Source organism: Papio anubis, chromosome 12, assembly GCF_008728515.1.
Source record: "Papio anubis isolate 15944 chromosome 12, Panubis1.0, whole genome shotgun sequence".
In the NCBI taxonomy this organism is placed as follows: domain Eukaryota; kingdom Metazoa; phylum Chordata; class Mammalia; order Primates; family Cercopithecidae; genus Papio; species Papio anubis.
This window is the reverse complement of record NC_044987.1, coordinates 17684507-17699309: the sequence shown is the minus strand read 5'-3', so window position 1 is coordinate 17699309 and position 14803 is coordinate 17684507. Positions and strand designations below refer to the sequence as shown.

General features: G+C 42.4%; 1 protein-coding gene across 10 annotated transcripts in view; it reads right to left on the bottom strand.

Annotated features, from left to right (window-relative positions):
- SIK3 (SIK family kinase 3) overlaps nucleotides 1-14803 on the bottom strand; it is a 271702-nt gene that overhangs the window by 22839 nt on the left and 234060 nt on the right. For 6 of the 10 annotated variants that reach the window (XM_009187338.4, XM_017948080.3, XM_031652728.1 and 3 more), the window contains 9 exons: nucleotides 11290-11408; nucleotides 10611-10721; nucleotides 10223-10366; nucleotides 9727-9804; nucleotides 9511-9620; nucleotides 8246-8399; nucleotides 7824-7979; nucleotides 4679-4749; nucleotides 2313-2456 (listed from right to left, as the gene is read on the bottom strand). In XM_009187338.4, the coding sequence (XP_009185602.1) occupies nucleotides 2313-2456; nucleotides 4679-4749; nucleotides 7824-7979; nucleotides 8246-8399; nucleotides 9511-9620; nucleotides 9727-9804; nucleotides 10223-10366; nucleotides 10611-10721; nucleotides 11290-11408 (1087 nt within the window). 10 annotated transcript variants of the gene reach the window in all.

The following is a 14803-nucleotide window of genomic DNA, read 5'->3' as shown; positions in this document are numbered from 1 at the left end:
AAAGGTTGATCAGACCCCTCTTCTGTTTCCATGTTGAACTTCATCTCTTCTACCCCAGGAGGATAGCTATAAATACTGTTCTTTAATCAATTCCTCCAGAAAACGAAAGGGATGCAAGAACCCATCCAGGCCACCCATATTCCATGTTTTACAGCCTTGGAAAATTTCTGCTTTCCCCTGAAGACTGGCTTTCATCTCTTTTGTTGCGTATTTGTATAGTGATCCCATCAAGACATGCTGGGTTTGCACAAATGCCCCATCTTATGCAATTTGCCACTCATAAAACATTCATTTTCTTCCAATTCAAATAGGCTTGGCCACAGGCAACCCTCAAAACACCAAAAAGGTTCACATGAAAACAGACAGCAGACAGATTTCCAGCAGGCAAGGCCTTGACAATGACTCTAGGCAGGGTGGCTATCACACAGACAGAGCTGTGGGCCAGTGTGGTCCTCCTTGAGTAACAAATGTCAACAGGATATAGGGTCTGTGATAAAGCCCGACTCTGGAAATGTGATGATCCTCATGTTCCCCTCTTAAAAAGACCTCCTGAGGAACACCTAGAATTCCACAAGGATACCTAAAGGACTTCAGCTAAACAACTTAAGTTTTGCCCTTATCCAACAAGACTTGGATAAGGGCAAAACTTAAGTGTCAGGCTGTGGAGGAAGGGAAGATGGAGATGAGGAGAAAAGAACGAATGAAGGGTGTATTAGATACCAGTGTAGAGCTCGAAGTTATGAGAAATCACAGGAAACGGACAGGGGAGGAAAAGGCAGCTCTCCAGTAATCACTCAAAGTGCTCTTTATTATTTATTTATTTATTTATTGAGACGGAGTCTCTGTCGCTCAGGCTAGAGTGCAGTGGCGTGATCTCAGCTCACTGCAACGTCCACTTCCCAGGTTCAAGTAATTCTCCTGCCTCAGCTTCCCAAGTAGCTGGGACTACAGGCGCCCACCACCATGCCCGGGTAATTATTGTATTTTTAGTAGAGACGGGGTTTCACCATATTGGCCAGGCTGGTTTCGAACTCCTGACCTTATGATCCGCCCGCCTTGGCCTCCCAAAGTGCTGGGATCACAGGCGTGAGCCACCGCGCCCGGCCTCAAAGTGCTCTTTAGTGTGCATGAACACTGTAGGTCCTGTGAGATTTTCATTAGAAAAAGCCTGTCTTTCTGTGCCATCAGAGTTTTATTTGAGAATAGTCATTCTTGCTACTCCTAACAGACCATTTTTACCAAGTTATTCATAGTCATTTATGAAAGCTTATCTTCCTTCTTTTAGGGTTCCAACGTGGCACTAATTACGTCTCAGTCTGCTCAGAGTTCACTTGCCTCTGCTGATTATGTTGATACCAAATGGGTAACCAGCCTCAATAAAAAAATTGTGTCAAGCTTGCCAGTGCGAGCTGGCTGCAAGATTTCATAACAATACATATATAAACCTAATTTCCTTGGAATCTGATTGCTTTTCAACCTTCCCAAGGCTGCTTTTCACTGTCTTCCCCAAAAGACAGAAATAAAATATGCTCTAGCAACTGGTGGTGGCTTTGAATGTGTGGGCCATGAGCTTGGGGATAGCTTTGGAGTGGACAAGACTGAGATTTTTAGTCATCAAGGTATTCACAGAAGATAATCATCTTCTTCAACTAGCAAAGTGTCATTCCGCAGCTGCTTCCAGGCTTACTTGGAGTCAATGAAGTTTTCTTGGTCAGGAAGGTTAAACTTGCTTTTATTTCTTCAAGAGAATGGATTATAACCATAACCGAACCTAGCAAAAGATTTTTGCCATCAGAATATGGAAAGAATGACCTCTTAAATACATCACTCAAGAGGATCTCTGCTCTACTATTCACAAGGGGTTTTGTCTTCATTTCCAGGCTGGCGGTTCAATGGTAACACGATATGAAATGCTCATTCTTTTGAAGGTGATGGATTATTAAAGGTCAAGTCTATCGATATGGCTAGAAATCTTCCTGTTTCCAGGTGGCCTTCTGAGAGTTTCACTTTCTCGCAGGTCTCAAGTTCAATTTTATCTATGAATCAACATCTAGAATCAGGGGAATCAAATGCAGACAATAAACAGGTCTGCAAGGCAATGGGAGAGAGGAATCTCGCATTGCTCCAGGGCACAGTAAAAAACCTTTGCCCTGTGCATTGCTTACTGCAAGGAGCTGAGAAGATGTGAGTTCAGGATGACAGCTGGCTTCTATTTAAAGCCACGATGCTAGTCACCATCGCTGTGAGACTAATCAGAAGGGTGCCTGTCCGATGAGCCTCAAGGAGCTTGCACAGCTCATGTGGCTACTCACCGATGCTGATCAGGTACCAGGTGAGGAGGCCAGACCCGGGAACGGAAAGGCTGCTGTCCTAGCTGCCGTTGTAGGTCCGGTGGGATCTCAGCTGTAGGGTTGGTCATGGCCAGTGTATGTCTTTTGGACCTATTTGCCAAGTACCTGCAACAAGCAGGAGCACATTTCATAGTAAAAAAGACAGACAGGAATATTCCTCCACAAGAAGCATTAGAAGTTAATCCAAAGCACTCAATGAGATAGTGCCAGAGCTCACGAAGGGCTTGATGGCAAACAGATCCCTGACTGGATGGAAGTGAAACATGTCTAACTGGCCAACAAAAGTTGGCTTGACAATGAAGTGGCTGAATTTTGTACCTAAGAATAGCCACTGAAGAGAAGAGAGAAAGTAGATCTAGCTCACAAAGATCAGATCACTATTCCTTGCTTCATTCTACTCGGTAGAAGAATTTATTTTCTCCATGTTAATTTATTCATCTTTTCCCTCCAAATTTCCAAAATACAAGTCAAAGGAAATGAGCCCTAAGGACTATTCCTAGAGATGAATCTGGGGAGATATTCAGAAGGACTCTCATAGGCTCCAGGTTTGAGACTTTCTTCACTACAGGTCACAGAAACCTGATCCTTCCATTTGAGGATAAATGAATTCCAAAACCACCCTTTCCCTCTCACTTGGTGACTATAACTCAATCATCAGAGAAGAAAAAACTGATGTTGTCCTTGGGGAACCAACATTCTGTAGAGGATGAAGAAATAAAACCACATGACATGTTTAGTTAGGGAGGAGAAAAGCAAGGAAAAAATAAAAACAGAAGAATCTCAAAAGACGAAGAGTTCCCAAGCTGATGGCTTTTATTCAGAAGATCTTTCGGACCCAGCACTTAGTCAATACCATCAATAAGCTATTGTCCCTCTTTGTCTGGTGGATGACATCCTCCACCGCTGCTGCTCTTCTGGAGGCGTGAATGAAAGAGGCACTATATCTTTTTTATTACATCAAAACTGATGGGCATCATACCCTTGAAATGTTGGTCTAACGAAGAAAGAAGGTGGACCTGGAGGAAGGAAAGTCTAAGATAAAGAAGATAAAATATTGCTGTCGCTTTTAAGGTAGAAAGGCAGTAGATTTCCTGATTTCTCATTTCTTCATGACCCAGTAGGGCCCATTTGTAACCTTATACACCCTCTTATCAGCAAACTTTAGAACCAACAGCATCAAGGGAAAAAAAAGTTACTACAATTTTCCTTCTATTGGCCAAGCTGTAGAAGGAGCTGGCCCACCTGCCAACACCCCTGTTTGCCATGGTTTTCTTTCCACATAGGACCAGCTGCTTTCTGAATAGCTGCTCTCATACAGAGCTACTGGGGGTAGGATGAGCGTCCTAGCCAGCAACTGTCAGGTTCTTAAAAAATGGTCTCATTTCATTCTTAACTATCTTGCCCCTTTAAGCTAAAATCAGTTAACAGACTGTAGAGTAATTAGTGTTATGTGAACTTGCCAAAGAGTAAGCCATTAGTGTTTTAATAACCATTTGATAAAGACACCCAAAGTTCCCCCAAAAGCCCATGAAAACCATTTTATTTCAACTTCCCTCAAAGGAAAAAACATATAGAAGAACACCTGTATTTCTGGGAAAATACATGCTGGATTCTGGTGAAACCCCATCCCCAGATAATCAGAAAATCAACTCCCACAAGGGGGCATGCATGGAGCTGAGGACCAGGGCTAATGGAACTGAGGCCAAAACAACAGTACAGCATGCCTGATGGTCACTGCCATTCTCTGTGAATTAGGCATCTCTTAATAAGGTTCTGTAAACAATGGATATTTGCATCTGTCCCTGGCCCGAATCCCATATTCTCTTTTTCAATATCTTTGTTGGTACAAGGGGGTGGAAGAAGCACACAGCAAACAGTACAAGAGGTATTCATTCTCCTGGATAGGAAGAGTCCATGCCAGAGGTCCATGGCCAGACTAGCTAGGATCACTGTCATCCCACATCTCCAATTCCTTTTCAGTAAACAGTTCTTGGCAGGTAGGAGCAGGCTTTGTGCCTTGTGAATGAATACTATCAGAGTTGCAATATGAAGGCAGGGGACAAGGAAGGAGGAGGGAGGAAAGAAAAAGTTCTTATGGTTATTGCTGTCACTTAGGGGACTTCCAATGGTGCTTACAGAAATGACATTTTCTGGGTAGTCTTCTGTTACTTCCATGTGGGGTGGAACATGCCATCTGGCTTGAGCAAAGAGACCACACAAATGTTGAAGCTGCACTGTGCCACCTCCTTGGGCAGAGGTGACCTTTCGCTGGTTGCAGGGGGAGCCTGCCCAAGGACTTCTGCAAGCACTGCCAGATGTCACATTACCTCTGCACAGCTTCCTGATCTGGCTCCCCATCCGAGCTCTCCTCGTCCACAGGGGTAACTGCTGGCACTGCCTGAAGAGAGACAGGAAGGAAAAGCTCAAGGTGGCCGCTTATTCTGTAATGCCTCTTATTCTAATAACTGGGCTTGGGGCAGGACTTTCTGTTAACTTTCTTATTTACAGAACTTTTCTAGGACCCCTGGGTTATATAGGATTCTCATATACCTATTTTCCCATTTTTACCTTGCTTAGTTAATACTAATTAGAATTTCTTCCTCTTATTTATCTTCATTCATTCATTTATTAATCTAACAAATGCCTACTATTACAGGATAAAATGTGAATTTACAGATATAGACCTTGCCCTCATTTTACGGTCTAGTAGAGGATAGAGACAAGTAAACAATTACAAAATAACATGATCAAGTCTTCTAATGGGGGTGCTTGGGAATTAAGGAGGGCATCCTGGAGGAGGTGGTACCTAGCAGGAACCTGAAGGATGCACAGGAGCTGGTCAGGCAAAGAGGGACAGGATTACAGACTTCTAGGCTGAAGAAAAGAGAAGGCCTGTAGGTGTTTGAGGACCCAAAAATACAGAAGATTGTTTACCTGAAATGTCTAGGACTTGACCTGTTTTTCATATTAATGTGATTTCCAGAGTTTAAATGTCTTAACTCCGGGAAAGCATAGTGAATTATTGAAATTACATTTTAGTCCATAAGATACAATTGTGTAGTTTGAATTCAATGCTTTAAAATAGTTGTTACTCGCCAAAACATGTGAGTGAAATGAGAACCACCACGATGCATGTATCACTGTGACTTTCCCATCTGCATCCTTGCTAGCTACCCATAGCCTGGGTGCCCACATAATCACCATGCCTCAGCCACTAGAACAAAAATCACACTTCAATTATTATAAAAGAGCATTTTACAAAATGGATAATTACAAAACAAAACAAAACCCTCCTGGAATAATTTTGTTTGAAAGCTCGCAGGGTTCCTGGATCCCTTACCACAGTTCTACAAGGGTGGAGTGAACAGGGTGAGGCAGGAAGTGGCTGTAGATGAGGCAGGAGAGGAACGCTGTGGCCAGTGATAAATGGCCTTGAATAACACACTAAAGTTTGAGGAAGAACAGTGGTGAATCACTAAAGGATTTTAAGCAGGGGCATGGTGTTATAAAGATTTATATTTGCAAGAGCTAGTTTCCTCTAGCTGTGGTGTGAAAAGGGCTGGTGGCAGGGATCAGGGGACACGACTGGAAGCAAGGAAGTCAGTTAGGATGCCATGGTGTTCATCTATGCAATGGATGACAGTGACTTTAGTTAAGGAAAGGAAAGTGGAGAAGTAAGATCTTTCATTCACAGGCACTGGATAACTGACTTGATATGGGGAATAAGAGAGGGAAGAGTTAAAGATAAAATTCACATCCCTAGCTTGTGTAACCCAGAAACTGACAGTGCCATTCACTGTCACCCAAGGGGAGGAACAGGTTTCACAGAGTCATGGTAAGTTCATTTGGGACATGTTGAATTTACAGGTGTGAATACTTGTGGAATAACCAACTAAATCTATCCCGTAGGCAGTCATGTATACATATGTATAGAACTCAGAAGAGCATTCTGGGCTGCAGAATCAGACGGTAACTGAAATTACGGGAGTGGACAAACTCATCCAGAGGGAGTACATAAAAGGACATGGGAACGGGGCCTAGGATAAAACTCTGGGTTTTGCCAACTTCAAGGAACAAGCAGAAAGGAAATGTGAAAAGGAGAGGTGGGGGAAAACAGAGAATGTGGTGCCACAGACACCAAGAACAGAAAATATGTCAAAGAAAAAAAGAAGTCAACAGTGATTAATACAGTTGGGACATCCAAAAAGATAAAAGGTTAAAAATGTCCACTGGATTTATCAATAAGAACTTGTTAGTGACCTTGGCAAAAACAGTTACAGTGGACATAGTAAGTCACCCCACCTCCTATAAAGCTGACCATGATCCTTCCAAACCTGTCTTGCCCATCTCTGAATGCCTCTGCCACCTGATTTCCCATGTTATTACTGTGGTGCTTAATCACATATGACCTGGTACTATTATTCAAATACTTCACATGTGTTGTTCTTGTCCATGATGCCAAGGGCTGTGATACTAATTCCTTCATTCCTGAAAGTGTGGCCCACGGACCCATGCCCACAAACCGTTTTGTTACTAATTCATGATAAGGTAAGTACAGAAATCAACAAAACGCTTTCAGAAACTTTTAGCAATTTAAAAAAATAAATAAAGAGATACTTCTAGCAATTTAAGAGAGTAATTTTGTCTGTTGAACTTGATAAAAAATGTAGCCTTGTATTTTATATGTGTTTACATTTTCATTTTTCTAATGATTCCCTTTTACTGTATTTTACAAGGGATTAACCCATGATGGAATGAAGGAGGGAAAAGGGTCCTCAAAGCAGCACTGCCCTTAAAACATCTCCAAGGGTGACGGATATAGTTACTACCCAATCTTACGGTACTATGAGATGGAATGAATAAACGAATGAATGAATGACCTATGACAGGAAAATAACCAGAAATAAACAGAACCCAGGGGAGAAAAAAAATCTCTGAATGTGACTATCATATGAAGGAGATGTGACTAAGATAACTGACTAGGCTAGAGCTGTGGGAGCAAATCATCAAGTGATCCAGGTTATGCCAAAAATGTGAGGTGTGTTTATCAATGGAGAAAGTGTTAGTGAAAAGGCAATTTTAGAAGCCAGTCTAGAAACCAATTAATTTAAGGGCACTTTGGCCTTCTGGCAGGGAAAGGTTGCTGGGAGAAGGCTCTGAGTTAGGCTGCTACCTGCCCCAAGCTGGCAGGAGTGCAGCTGGACTTAACCAGGTACCTGTGAGCGCCCATTGAGGAAAAAGCTCTCCAGGAGCAAAGTTCAATGTAGAAATAACTTGGCTAAGTAAGTAAGTTCTCCAAAAACAAAGTGTGGAAAAGTCTACTGGCCTGAAGAAAACGGGCTGGAATATCCTAAGTTTGGAGAAAGAGGAAATTCAGACACGTAGGTTGGCCCTGGGTTCCCAACCCTAGGCTCACAACCTTTTTATCAAAACCCTCTGTGACAGTGAATTGGGCTGTGTGCTGCTACTCACTGGTGTCATGGTGACAAGCGGAGAGGGTCCCCGTGGGCGCTTCAGCAGCTGCTGGGCATGCAGTTGGATGTTGGCTCCTCCATCTGATGCCCTCCGGCCAAGGGGGCCCATTCCATTCAATAGTTGTAGCGTGGGCGGCTGTAGGAGAGACTGCTCCTGCCAGGAACAGAGTGGGGAGGACGGACCATGAGATGAGGGGAAGGAGGAGAGAAAGGGGCAAGCCACTCATCTATGCAAATTAGGGGAGTCATGGGTCATGATGGAGACTAAAGGATGCTTCCCTCTCACCCGAGCTGCTTTGCAAGAGAAATCATCTTTCTCTATAAGGAAACCCTTCAGTCCTAGGGAAGGTGCCTTATAGCCTTTCAAAGGAAGCTACAGTTTGTTTTTTCTGGAGCCAGCCCTCTCCTGTGTCTAGGTACCTTGTACTCAAGTTGCCCGGTTGGTTGCAAATTTTGCATAGGCAACAGGTTGTGCATGAAGTTCACATTAGGGGCCACCTGCAGGAATGGAGCCTGTGGGTTGACTCCAGGAAAGCCAGGTAGCAGCTTCTGCAGATCGTCCATAACTTCCGTACTGATAGAAAACAGAATGACAGAGAAGTTTGGTTAACATTCTTACTCAAAAGTGCTTATATCCCAGCATTGATGGCACTGCTGTGTTCAGTACAACTTATTGTATTTTATTTATTTTCTTCCTAAATTTATGTTTCTCTTTAAGATCCTAAAGCAAAGCAAAAGCCTAAAGTGTGGAATTTAACTCTCTGCTCCTTTACTATTTGGGACTAGGGACTGCTATTCGTTATTGGCCATTCATGTAAAACCAACAGCTCTGAGCCAAGAGGAAATACTGGCACCAGTCTAGTTCAGGTTTTCAAATCCTGGAGGTGAACACCAAGTTTCTGGAGAACGTGGGCCATCCACTAAGATAATGGCTGCCTGAAGTAGCAACTGATTCACCAGGGAAAGAATGCAATCACTCTTGTCAGTGCTGACAGGACAGATAAGTACTAGACGTACAGGGCTATCTTGCTACAACGGTAGGTTTTACAGCATACTTTACAGTAAGACATCTTTCCACTAACAGAGCGACTCAGGGCTCCACCCCTTTAAAGCTGACATAGTCTGTGGAGCCAGAATATTCCCCTGTTGCCTGTTTGATCATAGGCTGAGAACAGGAGACACAAAGCAAGCACATCAGCAAGCATGGGAGTCTTTTTTGGAAATTCACTGGGAGAAAAGAGATATTTATAAGAAAACCAGCTTTGCCCTGAGTTGACCTCTCAGGAGAATTCTTGCCACAACCTTCTCTTCCTACTCAGCAAAGAAAATATGCAGAAAAGAGGTAAGGCTATTTTAAAGTTGAGAGTCTTCAACCGTGGAACAAAAATGGGGTGAGCTGGCCTTCAGTCTATATTTTCCAGTGTGCAGGCATCAGGGATAACATGAAAGACTATTTTGGGAAAACACTTTGGGAAACCGTTGTGCTATTGGATTTTGGATCCTTATTCATTTAAATTTTAATTGTCTACATACATAAATTACAGCATATCATTTGTCCACTTGGCCACTGGATTCGATCTCCTCTGGGGATACAATATAGTAGGAAACGTGCCATGGTAGACACTGAGTGTGAGGTGACAATTCTTTGCCCCGGTGTTAGTGAGGACTGTTGGCCAGATACTCACCGCGGGTCAGCCACGCCCACTGTGTGCCTCCTCATTGACAAATAGCGCACCAATGCTTCAGGGGAAGGCTCTTCACCCTCATCACTGTCCAAATTCAGTGTCCCATCCGGCTGAGGTGGAGGGAAATACCATCGCATTAGAAATGAGAAGGAAGGGAAGCAAGGAGATGGCAAAGAAAGTGGTTTCAGCTGACAGCTCCCATAGGTTGCTACTTGCCTCCACAATTTGGTTCTCTGGGTTGATGAGCTGCACCTGGGGAACGCTGATGTTCATAGCGGTGCCTGCTTGCTCCGCCTGGAAAGCAGTACATACATAGACACGCACACCTTTAATACTAGAGAGAAATAATGAGTCTTTCCAAGTAGTCTTGATTGCTAAAGTCTATGTTTCCCTGATTACTAAAGTCTTTGGTTCATCTGCCCTTAGAAGTCACAACAAGGAAGCATCCTGTGGAGAGGATAGCATCGCCTCATGATTTGCTGTTTCTTTAAAAAAAACAAAAGGCACAACTATTCTTGCTCATTCCTCCTCTCTGTCAAAAAAAGGTTCAGATCTTTGACTGGCCTCTGACAAAGGAAGAGATGACAAATGGGAGGAGACAGAGGTAAGGAAGAGCAAGAAACTCTCTTGACTTAGGGTTAGTGAGCAACAGCTAACCTTTACCCCCCTGGTGTTACTTGTCCTGAACTAGGTCACTGGAGTTATTGCCCACCTGGATATTGACTGGTGCTTGAAAGGCCAGGGCTCGGGGCATGCTAGGAAGTGCTCCGAGACGCAGGGTTTTATGTCTCTTATGTCGATCACACAGCAGGCTGTAGATTGCACTATAGTGATCATAGGCATCTGATCTTAATGACTACCAAGAGAGAAGGGAAAAGAGTACAAAACCCTGGTGAAATGGCATGTTGATGACCAGAACCCTTTCAGTAATAACATTAGCCGAAGCACCTTCTTTCCTTCTTTCCAAGGCCCAGGGAGGGGCAGAGGAAGAAAAACAGGAGGAAAAAAAAAGGCCCAAGTTCCCAAGAAGGAGAAAAATGGAAAAAGCAGATTAGAGGAACTGCTACATCCCACTTTGTTCTCCACTCCATCAGAGATACCTGCAATGTCTGCTCTTTGTCCAGTCCCATGTCCTCCATGGCCAAGAGGACATCCTCATTCAGGGGGTCCACCTGTCTTTCTTCCTTTAGTTGTTGGCATTCAGCTATTAACTGTAATATAAAAAGGAGGAAGCTGTCAACCCCCCAATTAACCACATCAATATGGCACAGCATATATAATGACCAAGCTGTTCCATGCCCTCTGGCTTGGGATATTTTTGGCCTCAGACAAAGTCTAAGGAAGACAGCCCTGAGTGATCAGCTGTAAACAGACAAAAACTCACTGTTTCCAGAACTCCCTGGAGTACCTGGGATGGCCACAGTGGTTTAAATAAAAGCATGCTACAGAAGCCACTGAATTGAGCATACTAAGACAAGAGGAAGGCGACATCCCCATGGTAGGTAAGCTGCAGAACTGCAGGCTGTACTATCTCAAAAGCCAAAAACATGATAATTGATGATAATTTGGGGACACATGGTAGGGAACCATGATTACTATTCTCCAACAGTTTAACTGGTTTTACATTCCTTCTTGCTTGCTTCACGTGCTGCTTTAGCATTACATAATAGTTTGTTCCCAGTGTCCACCTTTTCAGGTTATGGCCTGATTACAATCACATGCAAAGGAGGCTGCAACAGCTTTCAGAGGAGTCCCCTGCAGCAGTGGTTCCCAGCTCACCCTGTCAAAGTTGGGATCGGCGTCCCCTAGCTTCATCCACTTGTGCTTGCAGATCTGCTCCATGGAGAGGCGCTTATTGGGGTCTAACACCAACATATGGCGGATCAAATGCTCACATTCTGCAATGGACAAACAGCCTGCCTTCAATTTCTGGTGAGGGGAGGCACCAGGGGAGCAGAGGAACCAGGAGCAAAGCCAGCAGGGAGGCTCTCCAACTCCCTGCTTCTAATTTTGTCTCTCTTGCACTTTGATCCTTACCTATTCCGTTGCTTATGCCACCAGAAGGGGCTAAGCAAAGGCAGAGAGAGGTGGAGAAAAAGAAACTCAAGTGTGGGAGTCTGGTTACTGCCTTCACCAAAAGGCTGACGAGAAAAGGTCTGGGGATAATCCACGGATTTCATTTATTTGTATTATGTATATGGCCCCATTTAATACAAGTAATGAAGAGTAGAATGGCCTCTAAAGAGATTCAGTATCTTACAAGGTTCTCAAAACATTCAGTTCTATCCTCCTAAATGTACCACCATGTGCATACTAATGCTTTTGGCTTAGGTGTGCAATACCCTTCTTCAAAACTTAGGGAACGTGAATTTCTGATGGCACGAGGTGTGTAGGGGAGACAGCCACAGGCTACTTCTCTCCTATGCCCTGCGATTCAGCTAGCCTTATTTATCATTTTCTCAATGTTATTTAAACAGTCATAGGTATTTAAAACTGGGCTGTGAGCTACAGATATTCAGATCAATAGAAATTTTTCTCTGGGTGTTCATATTACAGATTATATTGCAGAAAGAACAATGGATTCAAAATCAAGAAATTTATATTCTGATTTCAAAACCACCCTCTATTTCTAAGTTTTCTCATCTATAAAATGTGGGTACTGAGGGTGATGTGAGAGTAACAGTTGTGATGAAGGCAGTGATGATGATACCAAAACAGCAGTATTGATGCATTTTACAATTATCATTTCCTCATTTAATCTACACAGCAATCCTAGGAGGAATGTACTATCATTATTCCCATTTTAGGAATAGCAAAAACTAGGCACAGAGAGGTAAAGCAACTTGTCCAAGGTCACATGGCTATTAAGTCAGATTTCAAACCAGACAGCCTGGCTCTTCACCTGGTACTCCTAACCACAATGCTACCCTGCCTCTGTGGTGCAGAGTTGTTGGGGAATTCAAATCCCCCAACATTAATTCAACACTGAACCATTAATTCAACATCTTTATCCAAGACACCATCATCTCTGACTTACACCCTGCAAAAGTCTCCTACCTGGTCTTTCTGCTTCCATTCTTGCTCCATTACAATCTATTTTCCATAGACAGGCAAAACGAATGTTTCCAAAGCATAAATTTGGGGATATCACCACTTTGCCTATTACTCTCCAATCTCTTCCCATAACCCTCAGAATGAAATCCAAAGTCCTGGGTCTATAAGGCTCTTACTTCTCTCTCTTTCTTTTTTTTTTTTTTTTTTGAGACAGAGTCTCGCTCTGTTACCCAGGCTATGAAGTGCAGTGGAACGATCTCGGCTCACTGCCTCCTGGGTTCATGTGATTCTCCTGCCTTAGCCTTCCCAGTAGCTGGGATTACAGGCCTGTACCACCACACCCGGCTCATTTTTGTATCTCTAGTAGAGGCAAAGTTTCACCATGTTGACCAGGCTGGTCTCAAACTCCTGACCTCAAGTGATCCACCTGCCTCAGCCTCCCAAAGTGCTGGGATTACAGGCGTGAGCCACCGCATCTGGTCGCCTACTTCCCTCTCTGACCTGGTTTCCTGCCACTATGCACATTTCTAGTTTTTGCACATGTTTAACACATTGCCATACAATAGCCTTTACATGTTTTTTTTGTGTGTTTTTTTTTTTTTTCCCTTTAGCTGAAATGGCCACTCCTCAGATCTTCATATGGCTGGCTCCTTGTCATTCAGGTAAGAGCTTAAATGTCACTTCCTCAGAAAGTTCTTCTTTAACCACCTACTCTAAGATGGACCTCCAGTCACTCTTTATTACACCACATTAATTTTCTTCACACAAATGATTTCTTTGGGAAACCATCTTTTTTATGTATTTACTTATTGTCTGACTCCTCCACTGCAATGCAAGGCCCATGTCTTTCTTTCTGTTGTACCCAGCATCAACTCTCCAGTACCTAAAATGGTTATGATATCTAGCCACTTAGGAGCTGCATAAACATCTACTGAATATATAAATAAATATTTGTTGAGTATTTAATCAAATGAGATTATAATTGTGAAAATTTTTTAAAATACAATTTTCTATAGGTTTTTAAATTTTCTGCTTCTATTTAATCACAACCATGCTGAAAACAAAACTGGTAAGTGAAAATAACAACAACAGTAAGACATTATTACAAAAAGTTACTTTTGATATACCGAGCACTGTGCTTACCAACTTTATTATATTTAACCTTCACAACAACCTTAACTTAGAGACTACAATTAGCTCCACTTATAAATGAAGAAGAAACAAGATTTTGAAAGTTAACATATTCAACATGGCAAAGAAATGGCAAAGCTGGGACTTCTAAGCTGCGCTCTTGACTACCCTATTATACATCTCCACATGGATATAAATTGATCTACTTTTCTAGGGTGAATTCAACTCTTCAATTTCTATACCATTTGGCAAACACCATTCTATATTACTGTTTTCAAAAGAATACTACAAGTAACTAAGATAAATTACTCTTAATTTTTAACTTACTCTAACTTTAAAAGCTAATACAACAAAGTTCCTATATCAAAATGATTTCTTACATCAGGCATCAATTTGTTGTTGCTTTACAATTAAAAGTATATTCAAATGCAGTGTACATCTGAAAGTCTTCTGCATTCCTACAGAATAAAGTAAATGCCATCTACAACATTACGCTTTATTAATAATGTTTCCAGAGTAGTAAGGCTAGAGCCACAACTGTAGCAGCACCTGTGTAGATCATAAATGTCACTGACACACGTTTATGGTTTGCAGTTACTTAAGAGGACAAAAGTGTTCTTAATTTAGGAAGTTGCTAAAGACCCCTATGTAGGGAGAAGGCTAGTACCAAATTGTTGTTAAGGCCTCTAGATGGCACCCTCCTGTTTTCCTTTGGTCTCCACACACCATTTAGTGCGTAAGATGACCAAAGCTGAATGGTGTTCAGTTAAAGGCTTGCTTTAAAACAGACTTTTTTCCAAGGCAATTTCCTTAAAAGCAAACAACAATAACAACAACAAAACACACACAAAAAAACCAAACCAAAAACACTACCATAATAATTCCTAATTAGAAGATATATCTAGTTCATTTCAGGATCTTGAAACCTCTATTTGGTCATCCTTAACCATTATTTGGCCTCGGATGCCTTGAAAATTCTCCAAAAAAAAAAAAAAAAAAAAAAAAAAAATCTGCACAAGAATTTATACACAAAACCTTGCATGTAACTTTAGACTACTCAAGGATGTCCTAAGAAGCTTGCACAGATCCCCCACACCCCAGATGTCTA